This window comes from Equus asinus, chromosome 10 (genome assembly GCF_041296235.1).
Source record: "Equus asinus isolate D_3611 breed Donkey chromosome 10, EquAss-T2T_v2, whole genome shotgun sequence".
Lineage (NCBI taxonomy): Eukaryota > Metazoa > Chordata > Mammalia > Perissodactyla > Equidae > Equus > Equus asinus.
Genome location: NC_091799.1, coordinates 22,040,978 through 22,056,734, shown reverse-complemented (window position 1 = coordinate 22,056,734; position 15,757 = coordinate 22,040,978). Strand labels below are relative to the sequence as shown.

General features: G+C 37.8%; 2 protein-coding genes across 8 annotated transcripts in view; both read right to left on the bottom strand.

Annotated features, from left to right (window-relative positions):
• The window catches only part of RC3H2 (ring finger and CCCH-type domains 2), a 53,979-nt gene extending 45,758 nt beyond the window's left edge, over nt 1-8,221 (bottom strand). For all 7 annotated transcript variants that reach the window (XM_070518804.1, XM_070518802.1, XM_014840605.3 and 4 more), the window contains exons 1-2: nt 7,967-8,221; nt 961-1,258 (exon numbers count right to left, since the gene is read on the bottom strand). In XM_070518804.1, coding sequence (XP_070374905.1) covers nt 961-1,191 — 231 coding nt within the window. In that variant the 5' untranslated portion in view covers nt 1,192-1,258; nt 7,967-8,221. The remainder of the gene's footprint in view (nt 1-960; nt 1,259-7,966) is intronic.
• A 1,462-nt stretch (nt 8,222-9,683) lies between these two features.
• ZBTB6 (zinc finger and BTB domain containing 6) lies at nt 9,684-15,153 on the bottom strand. Its single transcript, XM_014840609.3, has 2 exons — nt 14,902-15,153; nt 9,684-13,771 (listed from the first exon to the last, which is right to left on the bottom strand). Exons 1-2 carry the CDS (start codon nt 15,001-15,003, stop codon nt 12,488-12,490), a joined length of 1,386 nt encoding a protein of 461 aa, XP_014696095.2. The 5' UTR covers nt 15,004-15,153; the 3' UTR covers nt 9,684-12,487.
• Nucleotides 15,154-15,757: the final 604 nt, after the last annotated feature.

The window sequence follows — 15,757 nt, the reverse complement described above, 5'->3', positions numbered from 1 at the left end:
CAAGAGGAACCATTATGAAAAAAAATGCTGCCAATTAAATCATGACACACGACTTACTGTAGACACATCTTGATTTCAGAGTGTCTAACTGGACTATAAACATTGAAATGTGCTTTAAAAGGAAAACTTTAAATATCAAGATACTAAAGGAATGGAGTATTTGAATCCACTGAATTTTCTAAGAAGTGATTAATCAGAAAAATCCTTACTTTCTTGCTTAATATGTAGTGCATCATGTACAGAATTTCATCTTCTTTCTCACCTGTAAAACGGGGATAACAACTACCTGAAGAACTATGGTAAGAATTAGCAATAATAGATGTTGAATGCTTACTATCATACCTAACATAAAGTCAGCACTCATTAAATGGAAATTATTATAAATCTAGGGTGTTGTTCTGATTTAGTAAGGTGATTACAAACAAGAAATATTTATAATTTTCTAGTACTTGAGCATAAAAAACTCTGTGGAATTTCTTACTGACACTCTGAAAATTTGTTTTCTATATATACATCCCCAAACAGATCTTATTTTCTCATTTATAATATTATCCTAAAAGTCAAGTGAAGTTAAAAAGAAAACCAAAAAAATCTCCATTTGAGAGTTCTAGTTGGTTGACTTCTGGTCAAAGCTTTGATTACATTTCTTTTTGTAATACCTAATGAATAAATATTTATGTATGCTACATAAGAATGTTTCTAATCCACCAAAATCATTAATAAATATAAATTTTGGCCACAGCATTGAACACAAATACATAACTATAATAGAATTTACGGTTTTGCATAAGGATTTATGACATAATCTAAAGAAAATCTTTTGCAGAATACAATCATGAAAATCAGGTACACTAAATACTTTTAATGTCTCAAATATCACTAGACATACTTTGTACCTTGTAAGGAACAAAGTTCTATAATTATTACATATACCAAATTAGTAAAATCTTGAAAGCTTACCTGGGCTCCGACTAACTGGAGAAGTGCAAAGTTGACAGGAAGCACATCAATGTCTGTGTTGATGGCAGTCTGGTCAAAAGGACAAGCTTTTCGGTGAAGTTTATTCAAGCAGGTCTTGCAAACAGTGTGTGAACAACCTAAACTGATGGGTTTGTGCACATTCTCATCAAATTCATTATAGCAGATTGGACAGGACAGAAATTCTGTCCACTGAGCTGCCTGCACAGGCATTGTGGAAGCTGGATGCTCGGGTTAGCAGTCTAGCAGATCATTATTTTGCTGTGTAGTGTTTTGTAAGCTGGAAATGGACAAAAGTAAGAATTAACCACATATTCATCATTCACCTTTCAAGGGTTAATTCATAAAGTTAAACATCACAGTTTCAAAACTTAAAATGCTTCTGAATAATTTTATATGCTTGATGTCTTTTTCTATAAATTTATTTCCTGAATTAGACTTTCGAAATTTTGTCCAGAAACAGTATCTTAATAGTGTTTCTTTCAACTAAACATATTTATATCAGTTGCTCATATAACAGTCATCAAAGCTTTCAAGTATTTTTCTTAAAGACCATATCAAATAAGCAGATTAACTTGCCCATTTCATTTTTAAGAACACAAATCACTTTGGATTGCTGCTTTTTTTTTTTGAAGTGTTTCCCTTAGATATCTACTACCCAAAACATATTAAGGTATAGCCTAAGAGGTGAAACTATTTGGAAACTATTGATCCAAACAATATTGTAGTGAGTCAAGTATGAAGAAACAGGTTGCCACCTGAATGACCAAGTCAGTCAAGGATATGTTCAACTTGGCAGCTTCACAAAAGAGGAAATCTCTGGTCATGACTTGACTAGGAGGCTAACTAAGGTACCAAAAACCACAGTATAGGGGAAGATTGTGACCACAGAGCTGTTTGTCCATAAATCAAAGAATGATGCTGACTTTAAAAGACAACGAAAAGTAAAAAAAAAGAAAATATTGTCTTACAAATCTTGAATGTGGTTCCCCACAATACTTTTTTTTTTTTAAAGATTCACACCTGAGCTAACAACTGTTGCCCATCTTCTTTTTTTTTTATTCTTCTCCCCAAAGCCCCCCCATTACATGGCTGTATACTGTAATTGTGAGTGCCTCTGGTTGTGCTACGTGGGACACCACCTCAGCAGGGCCTAATGAGCGGTGCCACGTCCACGCCCAGGATCCGAACCAGTGAAACCCCGGGCTGCAGAAGTGGAGCGCTCCAACTTAAGCACTCGGCCGCGGGGACAGCCCCCCATAACACTTTAGACAAACTATATCATTTAGTGATATATATATATATAAGCAAAAACTGTCAAGTCCAATGAGCAAGATATAGAAGAACACAACACATCCTCATCTAATAATTCTAATTAGACAAAAAAAGCAAAATAATAAATTTCTTTGCTACGATTATAGTTTGGGAAAAATTATATATGCATATGATTAAGAGGCACATGGAGAAAATAACAGTGAATTTTCTTTTCTTATTCCTAAGATTAAAATGTGTGTTCCATAATTTTTAGTAAAATAAAATATTTAGTATCAAAACTACATCGTCCTCTAATTTAAAATCTTTAGATATCTAACTTAAACACTCTACATTTCACAAATTTTCCATATCATCCAATTCAAAACTTATATAAGTCTGACAAAGGCTCTCTGGTGAACAAGAAATCTAGGTATTTAGGGCAATTAAACAGCCAATACTTTATTTCATGAGAATGTTTACTAACCCAAATGTTTTAGTTCCACAGAAATTAGATGTTTAAAAATGTAGTCAGATTCAGGACAGAAAAGTATATAACTGATTCTCCTATATCCCCACATCCAAATGAAGAATTCCCTTAGCTTTTATTGTGCTTTTATGTTCACAAAAACTAAAGTTTTAAAAAAATATCTTGGTAAAACTGAATTATAGGGCTTCCTACGTAAAAAGCACCCTATACAAACTTTCCCTCAAACAGCTCTCATGCAAAGTATGTAATACCTTTATTTTTAAATTAGCCAAATCTTGTAAGTTATATTTATTTTACACGGTTCATCCTCACATTGCCACATTTATTAATGTCATTAATCTTAAAACCAGTTAGTTTGCTTCCAACTTTATAGAGATAAGCACTAAGCAAGTGAACACATCGCTCCCTGAAACTATTTAACATTTTTTTTTTAAGATTTTATTTTTTTTCCTTTTGCTCCCCAAAGCTCCCTGGTACATAGTTGTATATTCTTCGTTGTGGGTCCTTTTAGTTGTGGCATGTGGGACGCTGCCTCAGCGTGGTTTGATGAGCAGTGCCATGTCCGCGCCCAGGATTCGAACGAATGAAACACTGGGCCGCCTGCAGCGGAGCTCTCGAACTTAATCACTGGGCCACGGGGCCAGACCTCTATTTAACATTTTTAATGTTCACTTTTCTAGGCTGCAGAATTACACAATGAAAAGGCCTCTGAGGAATAATGAATTTTATCTTAAATCTACTACTCAGAGCCCTAATTTAGTTAATAACTTGACCCTATAAAATATTCATTAAAACAAGACACTGCATCTATCTTTTCATAATGGCCACCTGTGTGGAAATGCTAATTCTGTGGGTTAGGGTATCACAGGCCAGTGAGTAATATGAGACTAGTAGCAAATACTTTCTTATTTACTTTTCCAAAATCATCCCGAAATGCTTTACATTAATCAGTGGGGAGTGCGGGGAACCATTCAAGTTTGAACTAAACACAAAAATGCTTTCTTTCATATTTTCACCTATTAGTTTTGAAGTGTTTCAAACTATTCCAGAATACACTTAATAGTTTTATGTCATAATATTCTATATGTATTTCTAGGTCTATGAACATCAGATGTTTTAATATAATTAATGCTGAGAAGTTTAATTTCTAGCAGAAATTGAATTAATACCTTTAAAAGAAAAAGAAAGACTCTGCCAAAATTTTGGCAGTAACTCTGCCAAATTTTCCTTCTGCCATGTGTCAGATTCTAACTTTGTGACAGGAAAACTACAAACTAAATTTTCCTTATACAATAAGGTGTAAGGAATGGTTTGATTTTTTACGTTTTTCCTTAGTACCACTATCCCCAAGTAAGCTAAAGACAAAATAAAATTTTATCTAAAACACAGAAGCTTATACAGTCCACTAAAACATTTAACTAGTGATGAGAAAATTGGACTTTCATTCCTTCAAAAAGGCACTTTGTAAACGTTTACCTAGAAAATATTTTTATAATTATCAAAAATGATATAGCCTACTGTCTTTATAATTTATTTTAAAAAGCATTTAAATGAGCTATGGCAAGCTAAGAATATATATTAATGTGTAAAACTTCCAGATTTATGCTAATACATTCCATAGTAACTTATTTGAATCTACGGCAGTCTAAAGTGCCAATAATATTTACAGTTAATACTAAAGTATTCATCCTAAAGATATTCCCATAATATCTCAAATTGAGATAAAATAGATTAAAAAGCCCACAACTCTAGATATATAAAGGAACTACTTAAGAAAAAAATTCTAATTAAATTATTTATATTAACTTATTTCAGTTACTATTCACTAAAATTAAAGAAGGATAACAAGATAAAGCATAGGAGTGAGAAACCTTAAATTAGAGGTGGGACCTTAAACAGATTTTTACTCAATTACTTTTTCAGGCTGTAAGTTTCTTGCTATGAATACTAACTCATAAAATAGGAAGAGTAATAGACATCTCTCATATGATGCAAATTACAAACTGCTTTATTAAGAGCAAACTGCATATCAGCTAAGTACTTTCATTTTCTGTTATTAGTCCACCATGATCTTATGAAGACAGTTCAGGACTATGACACCTGATTTTAAGATGTGAGAATAAAGTTCATGCCTCTTTCATTACTATATAATAAAAAAAATAGCATATTACAATTCTTTTTATAAAGAGGTAAACATTAGGGCTCAGTTCTACTTATTAGAACATTCATTGTTTTTATTCTAGTTCACCTAGTGAGGAATTCAAGCTGCTGAAATGGACTGTAACAGTACTTCTCAATTCAGAAACTTTAAAAATAATGTTTTGGACTCAAAAAATTATATTTAAAGTATCGCAGGCACAATTTAGATCTTAACCTATAAACAAACAAACAAAACCAATGGAAATAATCTGTAAGCTCTAAAACTCAGCATTCAAACATAGAAAAAGGGTTGGAGAGAAAGGAATTGAATTAACAATGTTAAAGATTGCTATTATACATAACTTTAGTATAAGTTAGGAAAGATACATGACTCCAGTTTTACTTCTTAAATCCACAATGGGACTGCACTCAGTTTCTTAAATAAGTATGAGATTTAACATTTAATGTCTTCTAATGGAGCAGTAATGGCATAATTTTCTATATTAATATAACCAATAAAGTTTTGCTTCTTTAGCAATGACCAGACTTGAAAAATACTCATTTTTGAGACAGAACTTGCTCACTCTGCCTATTAAATAATGGCCACTGGATAACCTTATCCTTCATACTACCAAAGTCCTTAGCCTTTTGATTATCCTGATTGTAAAGAGGATACTCTGTCAGCAAATTTTCTGTTTTCATGTGTCTACTTTTATTCGGATAATTTATTTCTTGGAAGAGTAGTGATGCTCTAGAACAGCACTGTCCAATAAGAATATAATGAGAGCAAGAAGTAATTTAAAATTTTCTAGTAGTCATGTTAAAAAAGGGAAAAAGAGGTGAAATTAACTTTAATATTAAATTTAACCCAATTTAGCCAAAATATCATTGCAATATGTAATCAATATAAAAATTATTGAGATATTTTAAATTCTTTTTTTTTTTGTACTAAGTCTTAAAAATCTGGTGTGTATTTTACACTTAAAGCACATCTCAACTCACACTAACCACATTTCAAGTGCCTGACTGCCAGATGTGGCTATAGGTTACTATTGGACAGTGCAACTCCAGAATACTTTAAATTATAAAGTAATACTCAAAACTAACTTTTAATAAGAATTTGGGGTGAAAGTCACACCTACAGTTAAGAAAGTTCTCATAAAACTAGAAAACTTGCATAAAGGATCATAAAGATGTAACTTAGAACATTTATGAGACTGGGTCAAAATATTATTTTTAATTTTCAGCTAGCTTTACTTTACCACATACTTCTTTTTTCCACCACTAGAAAGTGAAACTTCAACCCAGTCCAACCAAAACAATAAGTACTTATTATAATAAGATCTTATTATGTTTTTTTTAGCATTCTTGCATATTGCACACAATGTAAAAGTTCTATTTCTGAATATGAAATTCTGTGTAAAGAAAAATGCTTTCCAAAAAAAGAATTTTTATTAACTTTTTCAAACTGGAAGACACACCAAATGACAAAAGTAAAAAGTGAATTAATGAAAACATATAAACAAAGGACATAAGTCTTCCTACATGTCAGGTTAACACAAGAGCAGTAACAGATCAGAAGTAACTCAAAGGATCCACTAATAAACATGACTGCAATTAAATCCTCAAAGAACAGGAGCCAGTTTGAATTATAACATCCGCTTTTTCTAAACATGTCTGGAATATATGTTTAACATTTTGGCCTTCTAACAATTTTCCAAACTAAAGTTTGGAAAACATGAATCTCCAAGTCAACAACAACAAAAAATGGCAATATGGAAAAATGGTCTTTCACAGGATGTATGGCCTCTATTTCTTCAAGAACTGAATGTGGAAGTAAACCACCTAAGAAAGGGATGTTATGTTAGGACAGTAGCTTTTCAGACAGATAAAAGAAGGTAATAATAGGAGAATCCATGAATTCTTCTTAATGTTTCATGAAGCCTTAACTAAATTTGTGTATTTAACTACAAAAAGGTTGCAGAGGCTAACTAAAACATTTGTTTCTTTGTTTCTGGGTGAAATTAAACCAATTTCGCGCAGGAACATTAACTCTGTCAGGTTAATCAAAAGTTCCTATTGGAACTTAAAAGTGTGACATGCAAAAATGTAAAAAAAGATTACTTAAGCACTTTATTTGGGACACAAAGTCATTCTATCAGTGGGTGGGAGGAGAGTAGGAATAAAAAAGGAGGTAGCTAGGTAAGGGGAGAGTAGGAATTAAAAAAACGGAACCTAGGTGGTTATTAAAAAAAAAAAGGTTGGGAATCACGGGATTAGATCTACTTTATGTCAGTGATTACTTGAGACTATTTTGGTGTCAAGATTCTATCTGCCGGTATCTTAAACACTTCTGTGATTCGAAGGATAGAAATGACAGCTACTCTCATCTTCTCTCTTCCTGAAAGCTAAGGACAGAGAGAAGTAGAGCTGCTTCTTCGAGAAACAAAGATGCTTTCTACCATTCTTCTAAGATGGTGGAAGAGTCTCCTTAAGAAGCTTCCCCAAGAAGGAAAAATGAAAGCGGGAAAGAAGAAAGCCATATCAGAATTCCCTGGCTGTGTTTCATGCCATTGCTCCGTCACATCTACTGTACAACCCCTGTGGTCCGGCCATCTCCCTCCCAGGAGGTTAAGCCCTCCCAAGGCATTGTTTGGCCGGGGTTCCTATTTACTACTCAGATCGCCTTCACCATCCCTACACTAGGATATCGGGAAGCCCCAGGGCAGAAAGCCGAAAAGCTAGGAGAGGACTTGGTTCGAGGACCTCCTCTAAACCCCCTTACTAACTGGTGTAGGAAAGGGAGATGGAAGCCTGGCCTCAGCTTGGGTGGGTTCCTTAGGGGTCAGAGGCTTCCCCTCGGCTGGTGTCGAAGGGAGGTGGCCATTTGCGCCTTGCGCTCGGTATTGAAAAAGCCCTACCAGGCAGGGCAAGGGGCCTCCTCAGGCCCTGGACTCTGGGCGTCAGGTGCGGCCCTTAGTTCCCAACCTCGGGGCACCGGCGACCACAGCGCACAGGCCCCGGGCTGAGACCGGTCTCCCGCCCGACCACCGGGGACCAGGGACCCAGGCTGGGGCCCGAGCCGCATCGTGCCCGCCCCCGCCCTACCTGAGGGGGCCCGGGCGGGGTCGCTAAGGGCCGCTCCCGGGAGCCCCGCGACGGCGCGGCTCGGCGACGGAGGCGCCTCGTCTCGCCGGGGCAGAGCTCGGCGGCGGTTTCACGACCTCAAACTCCATCGGGAGCTACAGGGACAGCCCCGTTGGCGGCGGCGAAGGCCGCGGCGGGGCCTCCTCCTCCTCCCTCCGCCTCCTCCTCCTCCTCCTCCTCCTCCTCCTCCTCCTCACCACGGAGGCGGACCTGGAGGGATCCCGACCTAGCTCTCGCGAGAAGATACTCCCCACTTCACGCGAGATCACGCAGGACCGGGAGTGGAGGAGGTGGAAAGAAGCTTAGTAACCCCCCCCCCCCAACCTGAACTGCATATCGGCTTCCCTCTGGTCGAGCCGAACCACCCCCATCACGTGACTAGGTAGCCCCAGAGCACTGTGGGAGGTGCTGTTAAGAGGTCTAGGTGAGCCGAAGGGGCTGATGGGAAACTCCCTGCACGTTCATCTGAACCTTGAGCCAGCCTTCTAGACACTGGTTTGAGCCAGTCTGACGCCTCTCGAGTAAAGCGTGGTACCCACTGAGCACAATCTGATACATCTGTATTACATTCGACTTCATTCTCTCCTAATCAATTGCTGACGTGATCCCTCAATCCCTCCACATAGGTGGGAAAAAAAAAGAAAAGCACTTGGCAGGCACTTACACATATCTCTTTATTAAATCTCTTCAGAAGCTGGCAGGGATAAAAATTTGAGCATAAATTTTGGCAGTAATATCTCAATAAATATTTGTTGAAGGGCTTTTCACAGTAAACTGTAAGGTAGAAATTATTCTTGTTTTTATAGATGACGAAACAGACTGGGAATAGGAAAAAGGGAACTAACATTTATGGGTTACTCACTATGTGCCAGGTCTTATTATATTTTGTTTGCTCATCAAAATAATCCTAAAAGGAAAATAGTATGTATGCTTTGTGACTGATGAGAAACTGAAAAACACAGATTAAGAAAATGGCCACAAATTGTAATTAAACTCAACGCACTTTCCAAGGTGAAACCAGATGTCCAACAAAAGCATCTACAGAAGTAAAGCCACCACAAATTAGAAGACATATGGAAAAGTAGTTTATAAACTATAACACGCTTAAAAAATATACATGGTTTTACTGCCTGAATGACAGGGAAACATCAGTGTTTTTTAAAAAAACTCATTGGCCACATCAAAGACTTTTCTTCCATGAATTATTGTCTTTTTAATTCTCTTCTCTTTATGAAATGTATACCAATCCGAGAGAAAGGTTCCCAACAATGGTTCATTTGTTTCAATGTTTTCCATTCAACTAGTGATATATAGATATGTTTTCCATTCCAATGGACAGTGGTATATGATAATCTGATTTTTCAAAGGTGGCCTGACCACCATATTTAAAATTACAATCCCAATCCCTTCCCAGGCACTCCCTATCCCTGCCTTATTTTCTCCAACTCTTTTTTCAAAATCTGACATACACTGATTTTATTTATTTGTTTACTGTTTGTCTCCCTCCACTAGAATATAAGTTTCATGAGAGGAGGGATTTTTGTCTGTATACCTTTAGTATAGGTATATATTGGTGTAAGGACTCAGTAAATATTTGTTGAATGAATGATTAAATGAATAGCCAGGAGAAATAGTTTCCTTCTTTAAAATTCACAGATGTAGACAAAACACAAAGCTCTCCATTCCCATTTCCAGTTTATTATTTCTTATGTAAACATATAGGATAGTTACATCCACGGGAAAAAGGCAAAGATTTTCTTTTACACCAAACTAACAACTATCTTTTCCAGATCTTTTACTCATAAATGTAGTAAATGAAGAGGCTGAACTCCAACACACTGCATTTTTCCCATTATATGAGAAAGACAAACAACTAAAAGTGAATGTTTTAAATGAATGAATTTGACACTTTACTTTGCCATACCTGCATTTTAAAAAAGACTCCATTTTCCTGAAATTGTTTAGACACGTCATGCAAACAGACACGCTCCTAGGAATGTTTTGAGATCACTGGATGCTACTGAACAGGAATAAATAATAATAAATAACTGCCACCACTTTCACAAAACTCCCCTTCCCCCCAAGCAAAAATCTCAAAGTGCTTACAAAAAATTTCACAAGAACCTTACAAGGCACACTAAAACTTAAAACATTGTTCAATCATACTTTTTTCAAACATCAAAGATAGTAGATATCAATTCCTAAAAAACCAAAAACTATTCTTTTACCCTCCCTTCCCATCTCCATCCCTCCCCCACAAAATTTCATCTTAGGAAGCAAAAATAAGAAAAGTATTCAATCACAAACTATTTCTGAAAGGGAAATATTTTCATGCCTACAAATGGCCAATCATAGGTCAGACTGGGAAGAAAATTAAGCATAGTTATCATGTTCTCCAGTGGAAGAAAAACACTATTTACTTTAGAAAAATTCTGTCTCCAATGGACTACTCAAAAAGCAACTTTCATAAAGACACAAAACTCTCCTCTCTTGCTTTCCTCTCTTCTCTGTTCTTAGGAACTCAGGAAGATTTAAATATAAGATCATAGATTTTTAGACCTGAAGATGATCTTACGAATTACCAAGATCAAAGTTATTATTTTACATAGAAATTTAAGAAAAGCTCAAGGAGATGTGACCTGCCCAATGCCACCAACTAGTGACCTGGAGGTCATGAAGTCGGTTTTCTTATCAAATATGAGAGCTAGATTCTTTAAAGTCTCTCCCAGAGTTAAATTCTATGGAGAATATATTTTTCAAAAAAGTAACACAAAAAGGATATTCAACATTTATAACAATCAACATGTGACTCATCACAAAATTCTTATAAATGGTACAAAGTATATTACATTTTAAAATATGCAAGGGCTTCAACGGAAACTAAATATGGCAGAAATTCTACATAAACTTGAGGCGAGCAGAGGAGGAATAAAACATCTTGAAAGTAAGATATATACAATCAGGCTTCTTGACTAAAAGTAGTTCCTGTGCTTTAGAGAATATGATTTGCCCTACAATATATTTGAATCTTTGTTATGACACCAAAAATTTTTGTGTTATATGTAGACAGGAATATTAGCGAGTGATGGCTTATAACACAATCTGAATTAATACTCTTAGTAAAATAACCATACAGTCAGGTTTTTGCTTATGGCACATTTCTGGAAACAAAGAATAAAACTTCAGGAATGGGCAGGGTTTTTATCAAGTAGTGAATGAAAATTGCATTAATGTAAGTGAAAAAAGTTATTATTAATAATTAAGAGAACACTAATAGCTACCCACGTTTAAACTGTTCATCTAATGACAGCAAGAAAACGAATATACATTGCCAATTCAAAATAAAAAAGGGAATGAACTACTGATACATACAACATGGATAAATCTCAAAGGCATTAGGATGGGTGAAAAAAGCATCTCAAAAGGGAACATCCATTTAAGATACCATTTAAGACATTCCAGAAAAGGCAAAATTATAGTGATAGAGAACTGTTGCCAGGGTTTAGAGCTAGGAGGAGGTGTTGACTACAAAGGAGCAGCATAAGGAAGTTTTTGGGGGTGATGGAATGTTCTGTATCCTGATTGCAGTGGTGGTTGCATAAATCTATCCATGTGTTAAAATTCATAGAACTGTACACCAAAAACAAAGGTCAATTTTACTATATGTTAGATAAAAATAAAATGAAATAAATTTAAAAAGGACACAGTAGAACAAATATCTTTCATAAAGTTGGGATTTCTAAGAAAAGTAATTTTTCAGAGCTTCATGCCAATGGTATAATTTTACTGGCTAAAAATTATTAAATGCAACTGTATTAAATAAAATCAGGAAACTTAGGTCCAATTAATCATTTCTAAAATACATATACTAACAACTCATGGAAACATTATTTTAAGGAGTGTTAGCCCATGTGTAAGGAAATTCTGCTACTCCCAAGTGAACATGAATTCTGTTCCTTTACAGTTTAAAACAACAGGTACCTTAGTGTTTAGTTCAGAATCCAAGAGTGGCTGGTTAAAAAAAATTCACTAGGCTTGTCTGTTCTTAGAGCAACGAATAATGGATAATAGTGTGTTTTTAAATTTATTGTCTCTTCCCGTTATCCTAATTTATTAAAGCTATGATATGGTTCGATTTTACACTTACATCAATTATCTAGAGACTCAAAATCAGTATCTGGAAATACTGCTGGATCTTGTGTCACTAGAAGCAAGAATATTTAAGAGAGGAACACTATTTCTCTACGTATACCACTGGGTCTTATACATAATGTATGAGATTAGACAGCACCCCATCAGCTTTATCACGTCTCCCACACTTTGGAGCTGACAGTAGAAATTCAGAAAGAATAACATGTGTAGAGAAACCAAAAATAAGACCAAAAGATAGGGGGAAGATGCAATATTACAAATGCTGCATTTCTATAGAAAGACTTGCCTAACAGAACGATAAAAGGCTTACATAACAAGGTGTAATTCTAATTAAAGTAGATTTTGCCTTTTGAGATCATGCGTGGGTAGTTTTTCACCACTGTTTCTGCCATGCACAGAGGTTAAGTGCTTTTTGAGGGCAGATTTGTGCTTGAAATCCATGTCACAACAGTGGCATTTGTATGGTCGATCTCCACTGTGTATGTTCAAGTGGTCCTGAAGCGTGCTTTTAGCAGTAAATGTCTTCAAGCACACTGTACACTGAAAGGGCCTTATGCCCATGTGCCCTCGAATGTGTCGGTTGAGATTTTTCTTCTGTGTAAATGTTTTCCCACACTGTAAGCACAAGAACAGTTTATGCATCTTAAGGTGGCGCAGATAGTTTTCAACATGAAGAAATCCTCTAGGACACCTGGGGCATTGGTGCCTCAGTGAATAAGCATCCTCCAGATTCTGAATTTCATTCACTGTACCAGGACTTCGTTCAGTATTCTCACAAAATAAGCCCTGATCTTGATTCCCAGGAACTTCTGCCACTCCACTCTCAACTGTAGAATTGATCAGTGAATGCTGTGTTTCAGAGAAATACATGCTTGCTTTTGAAGAGGTACAAGGCTGTGAAAACTGCCCATTTTCTACATCAGCGGTACTGATAGATTCCACGTGGAGGATACAAATTTCATTATCTTTAAAACCTATATCTACTGAAGACAGCTCTGGTGATTTCATTTCCTTTCTCTCTGATGTGAAGTTCTCTACTGTAGACTGTAAAACGTTGCTTTCCTCTTCTTTAACGTGGAAATCTATGTTTACAGGACTATCTTCTGGAATTTCAATTATTTCACAGTCTTTATCTGAATTTTCTTCTTCATTCTTAACATCTGGATCAGAGGATTGACACAGGTCATTATGTTGATTGCTGTTTTTCATAGAAAGATCAATTTCCAGATAATTTGACAAAGCTTCTGTGCACTTTTCCACAATGTGAACCATCTGAAGGTAACTAGCAGCAGTCAAGTATTTCAAAAGCTCTTTCCTTTTAACTTCAAGTGCTCCAGTATAGCAAGAGAGCAACAATTTTCTGCCAACTTCTGCACTTTGCAAGATGGTGATTCTGACATGTTTTGACTGTGTGAGTAAAAACTGATCTCTCATGAAAGTGGAGCAAGCAGCTAAAATCACCTTGTGCCCCTGGAACTCAGTGTCATTAATATAAATTGACACATCACAAAATAAATTCTGCTGTCTCAAGAGATTCATTTTCTGCAAGACTACATCTCCTTGCTGTTCAAACTGGAAGTGCAGAACATCAGACTCAGCAGCCATGGTCACAATCTAAGCAAAATAAAACACAAATGTTGATGTATAGACAGGGAATTCTTTCCTACACTGTGATAGTAAACACAAACAAACAAAAAACCCAAACCTGAATCAGGTAAAAGAAGACAAATTCTAATCTGGGTGCTAAGATTGAACCCCTATGCCACCATCACACAACCCAGAAAATTAAATGCATTTCTTTATGATCTTGCAGCAGCACATTTTTAATATTTTTGTTACAGCACTTACTACGTTATGTTCGTCTTCTATGTTCGTCTCCTTGGCTAAATTTTACGTGCCTTGTGGTCAAGGACACTGCTAATGCCCACCACTAAGTGGATTTAGCAGTTTCCCAAATTAGAAACCCTAATGTAATCTCCAAAGTTCCTACTCCCCATCACTACTGCAGGTGCTCATTCTGTTCACCTGGACCATTGCAATGTCTTCCAACAGGTGTCTTTGATACCACACTCTCCTATAATCCAAAGTACCTTCCTGAGTGCCGCCAGAATTAACAAATTCTGTAACTTTTCTTTTTTCCTCTCTTCTGCTTTAAATCCTCCATTGCTCTCCTCTACCTCCAGGGCAGCCTAACCTTCTTATCAAATGCAAGATACTTGACGATTTGGCCCTAACCACCTTTATGGTTTTATCTTTATTCTCTTTTTCATCGAAGCTCTTTCGATATTTAGATTTTCACCATTGCCAGACAAGAAGACCCGAATACACCTTTGCACATGTTACATCCCCGCTTTCAGTTCCTTTTTCCAGCTAGTGATTTGGCTCCTGCAAGGTCCAAATCAAAGAAGACTTCTGTGACTCCTCCGTCTATCTCCCCCATAGTCAGGTGCTTCCAGAGCACCACGAAATGGTCGCCTGGTTCATCTGAGTTCCTGCAATAAGCAAAGGGGCTAGCGCAGGGCAGGAACAGCTAAGAGAACATCTGTTGAATTGAATGTGGATCCCAGGTGGCCTGGAAGATCCTCCAGTTCGCCACACGGGTCTTCCCGAGCCAAGCCTGCCAGGACCGAGGCCCTGTCGGCCAGGTGGCTGCAGGCCAGTCTAGCCACTCCCGGGCAGCGCCTAGCCCCCGTCCTCCTCCTCAGGCTTCCCCACCTGCCCGCGTCTCCAGCGCGCTCACTTACCGACTCAGAAAACCAGAGCCCAGCTTTCCGCGGCAGCGGCGGCCCAGGCCGTAAGGAGGACTTGGTCTGGGAGGAAACACATCCGGGGTCAACTAGCTTCATTCCTCACTGGGGCGGGCTGGGTGTCCCGGAAGGACATCCTGTGGCACTCTCCCTTCCTCACTGCCCCCCTCCTGCATGACGGAAAGGCACCCGGATCCCGGCAAATCGCATCTCTCCTGCCCCAGTTTAGGCACGCGAGCCATTCCCCTTCGTGAGTTCTCCTCGACATCCGAATTGCAGACGGGTTGTGAAGCTGGAGCACAGCGCGTCTGTCAGAGTACCCAGCGCCGGGACCCCTGGGAGGCCTTCACGGATGATTATGGGCCGGGTCCTCCCTTACTGGGCCATCTACAATTTAAAAGGTGGCGGAGGAAAGAAGAGACTACCGCAGGATGAGTAGTATTCCAGATTGCGCCATCGGGATCTGGCCGCAACCTGTGGATCTCACCTCGCCGCTTGATCTATCGCTTCCGCCCCGCCCCCTCCTCCCTCCTTAGCTCCCGGGCAAACCCAGGCCTTTGGGCTAAACTGTTGGCCCGGCTGTTTGCTCCAATATGCCCTATCCTTCCTCCCACTTATCCTTCAAAGTCCTGCTCGGAAATCACATCATCCCTGAAGCCATCCTGAACTGCTCCTGAATTAGCTGGCTCCCAGTTGGGAGCCTGTAAACACTTTGGCTGCCTTCACGGTTGCAGTTATTTTACCTGTATTGGAATTTGTGTCCCATCTAAACGGAGGTTATTTAGGACAGTGACTTACTGACCTTTGCTTTCCCCAAATCTAGCACTTAGTAGGCATCAAGTATTTGCCAAAT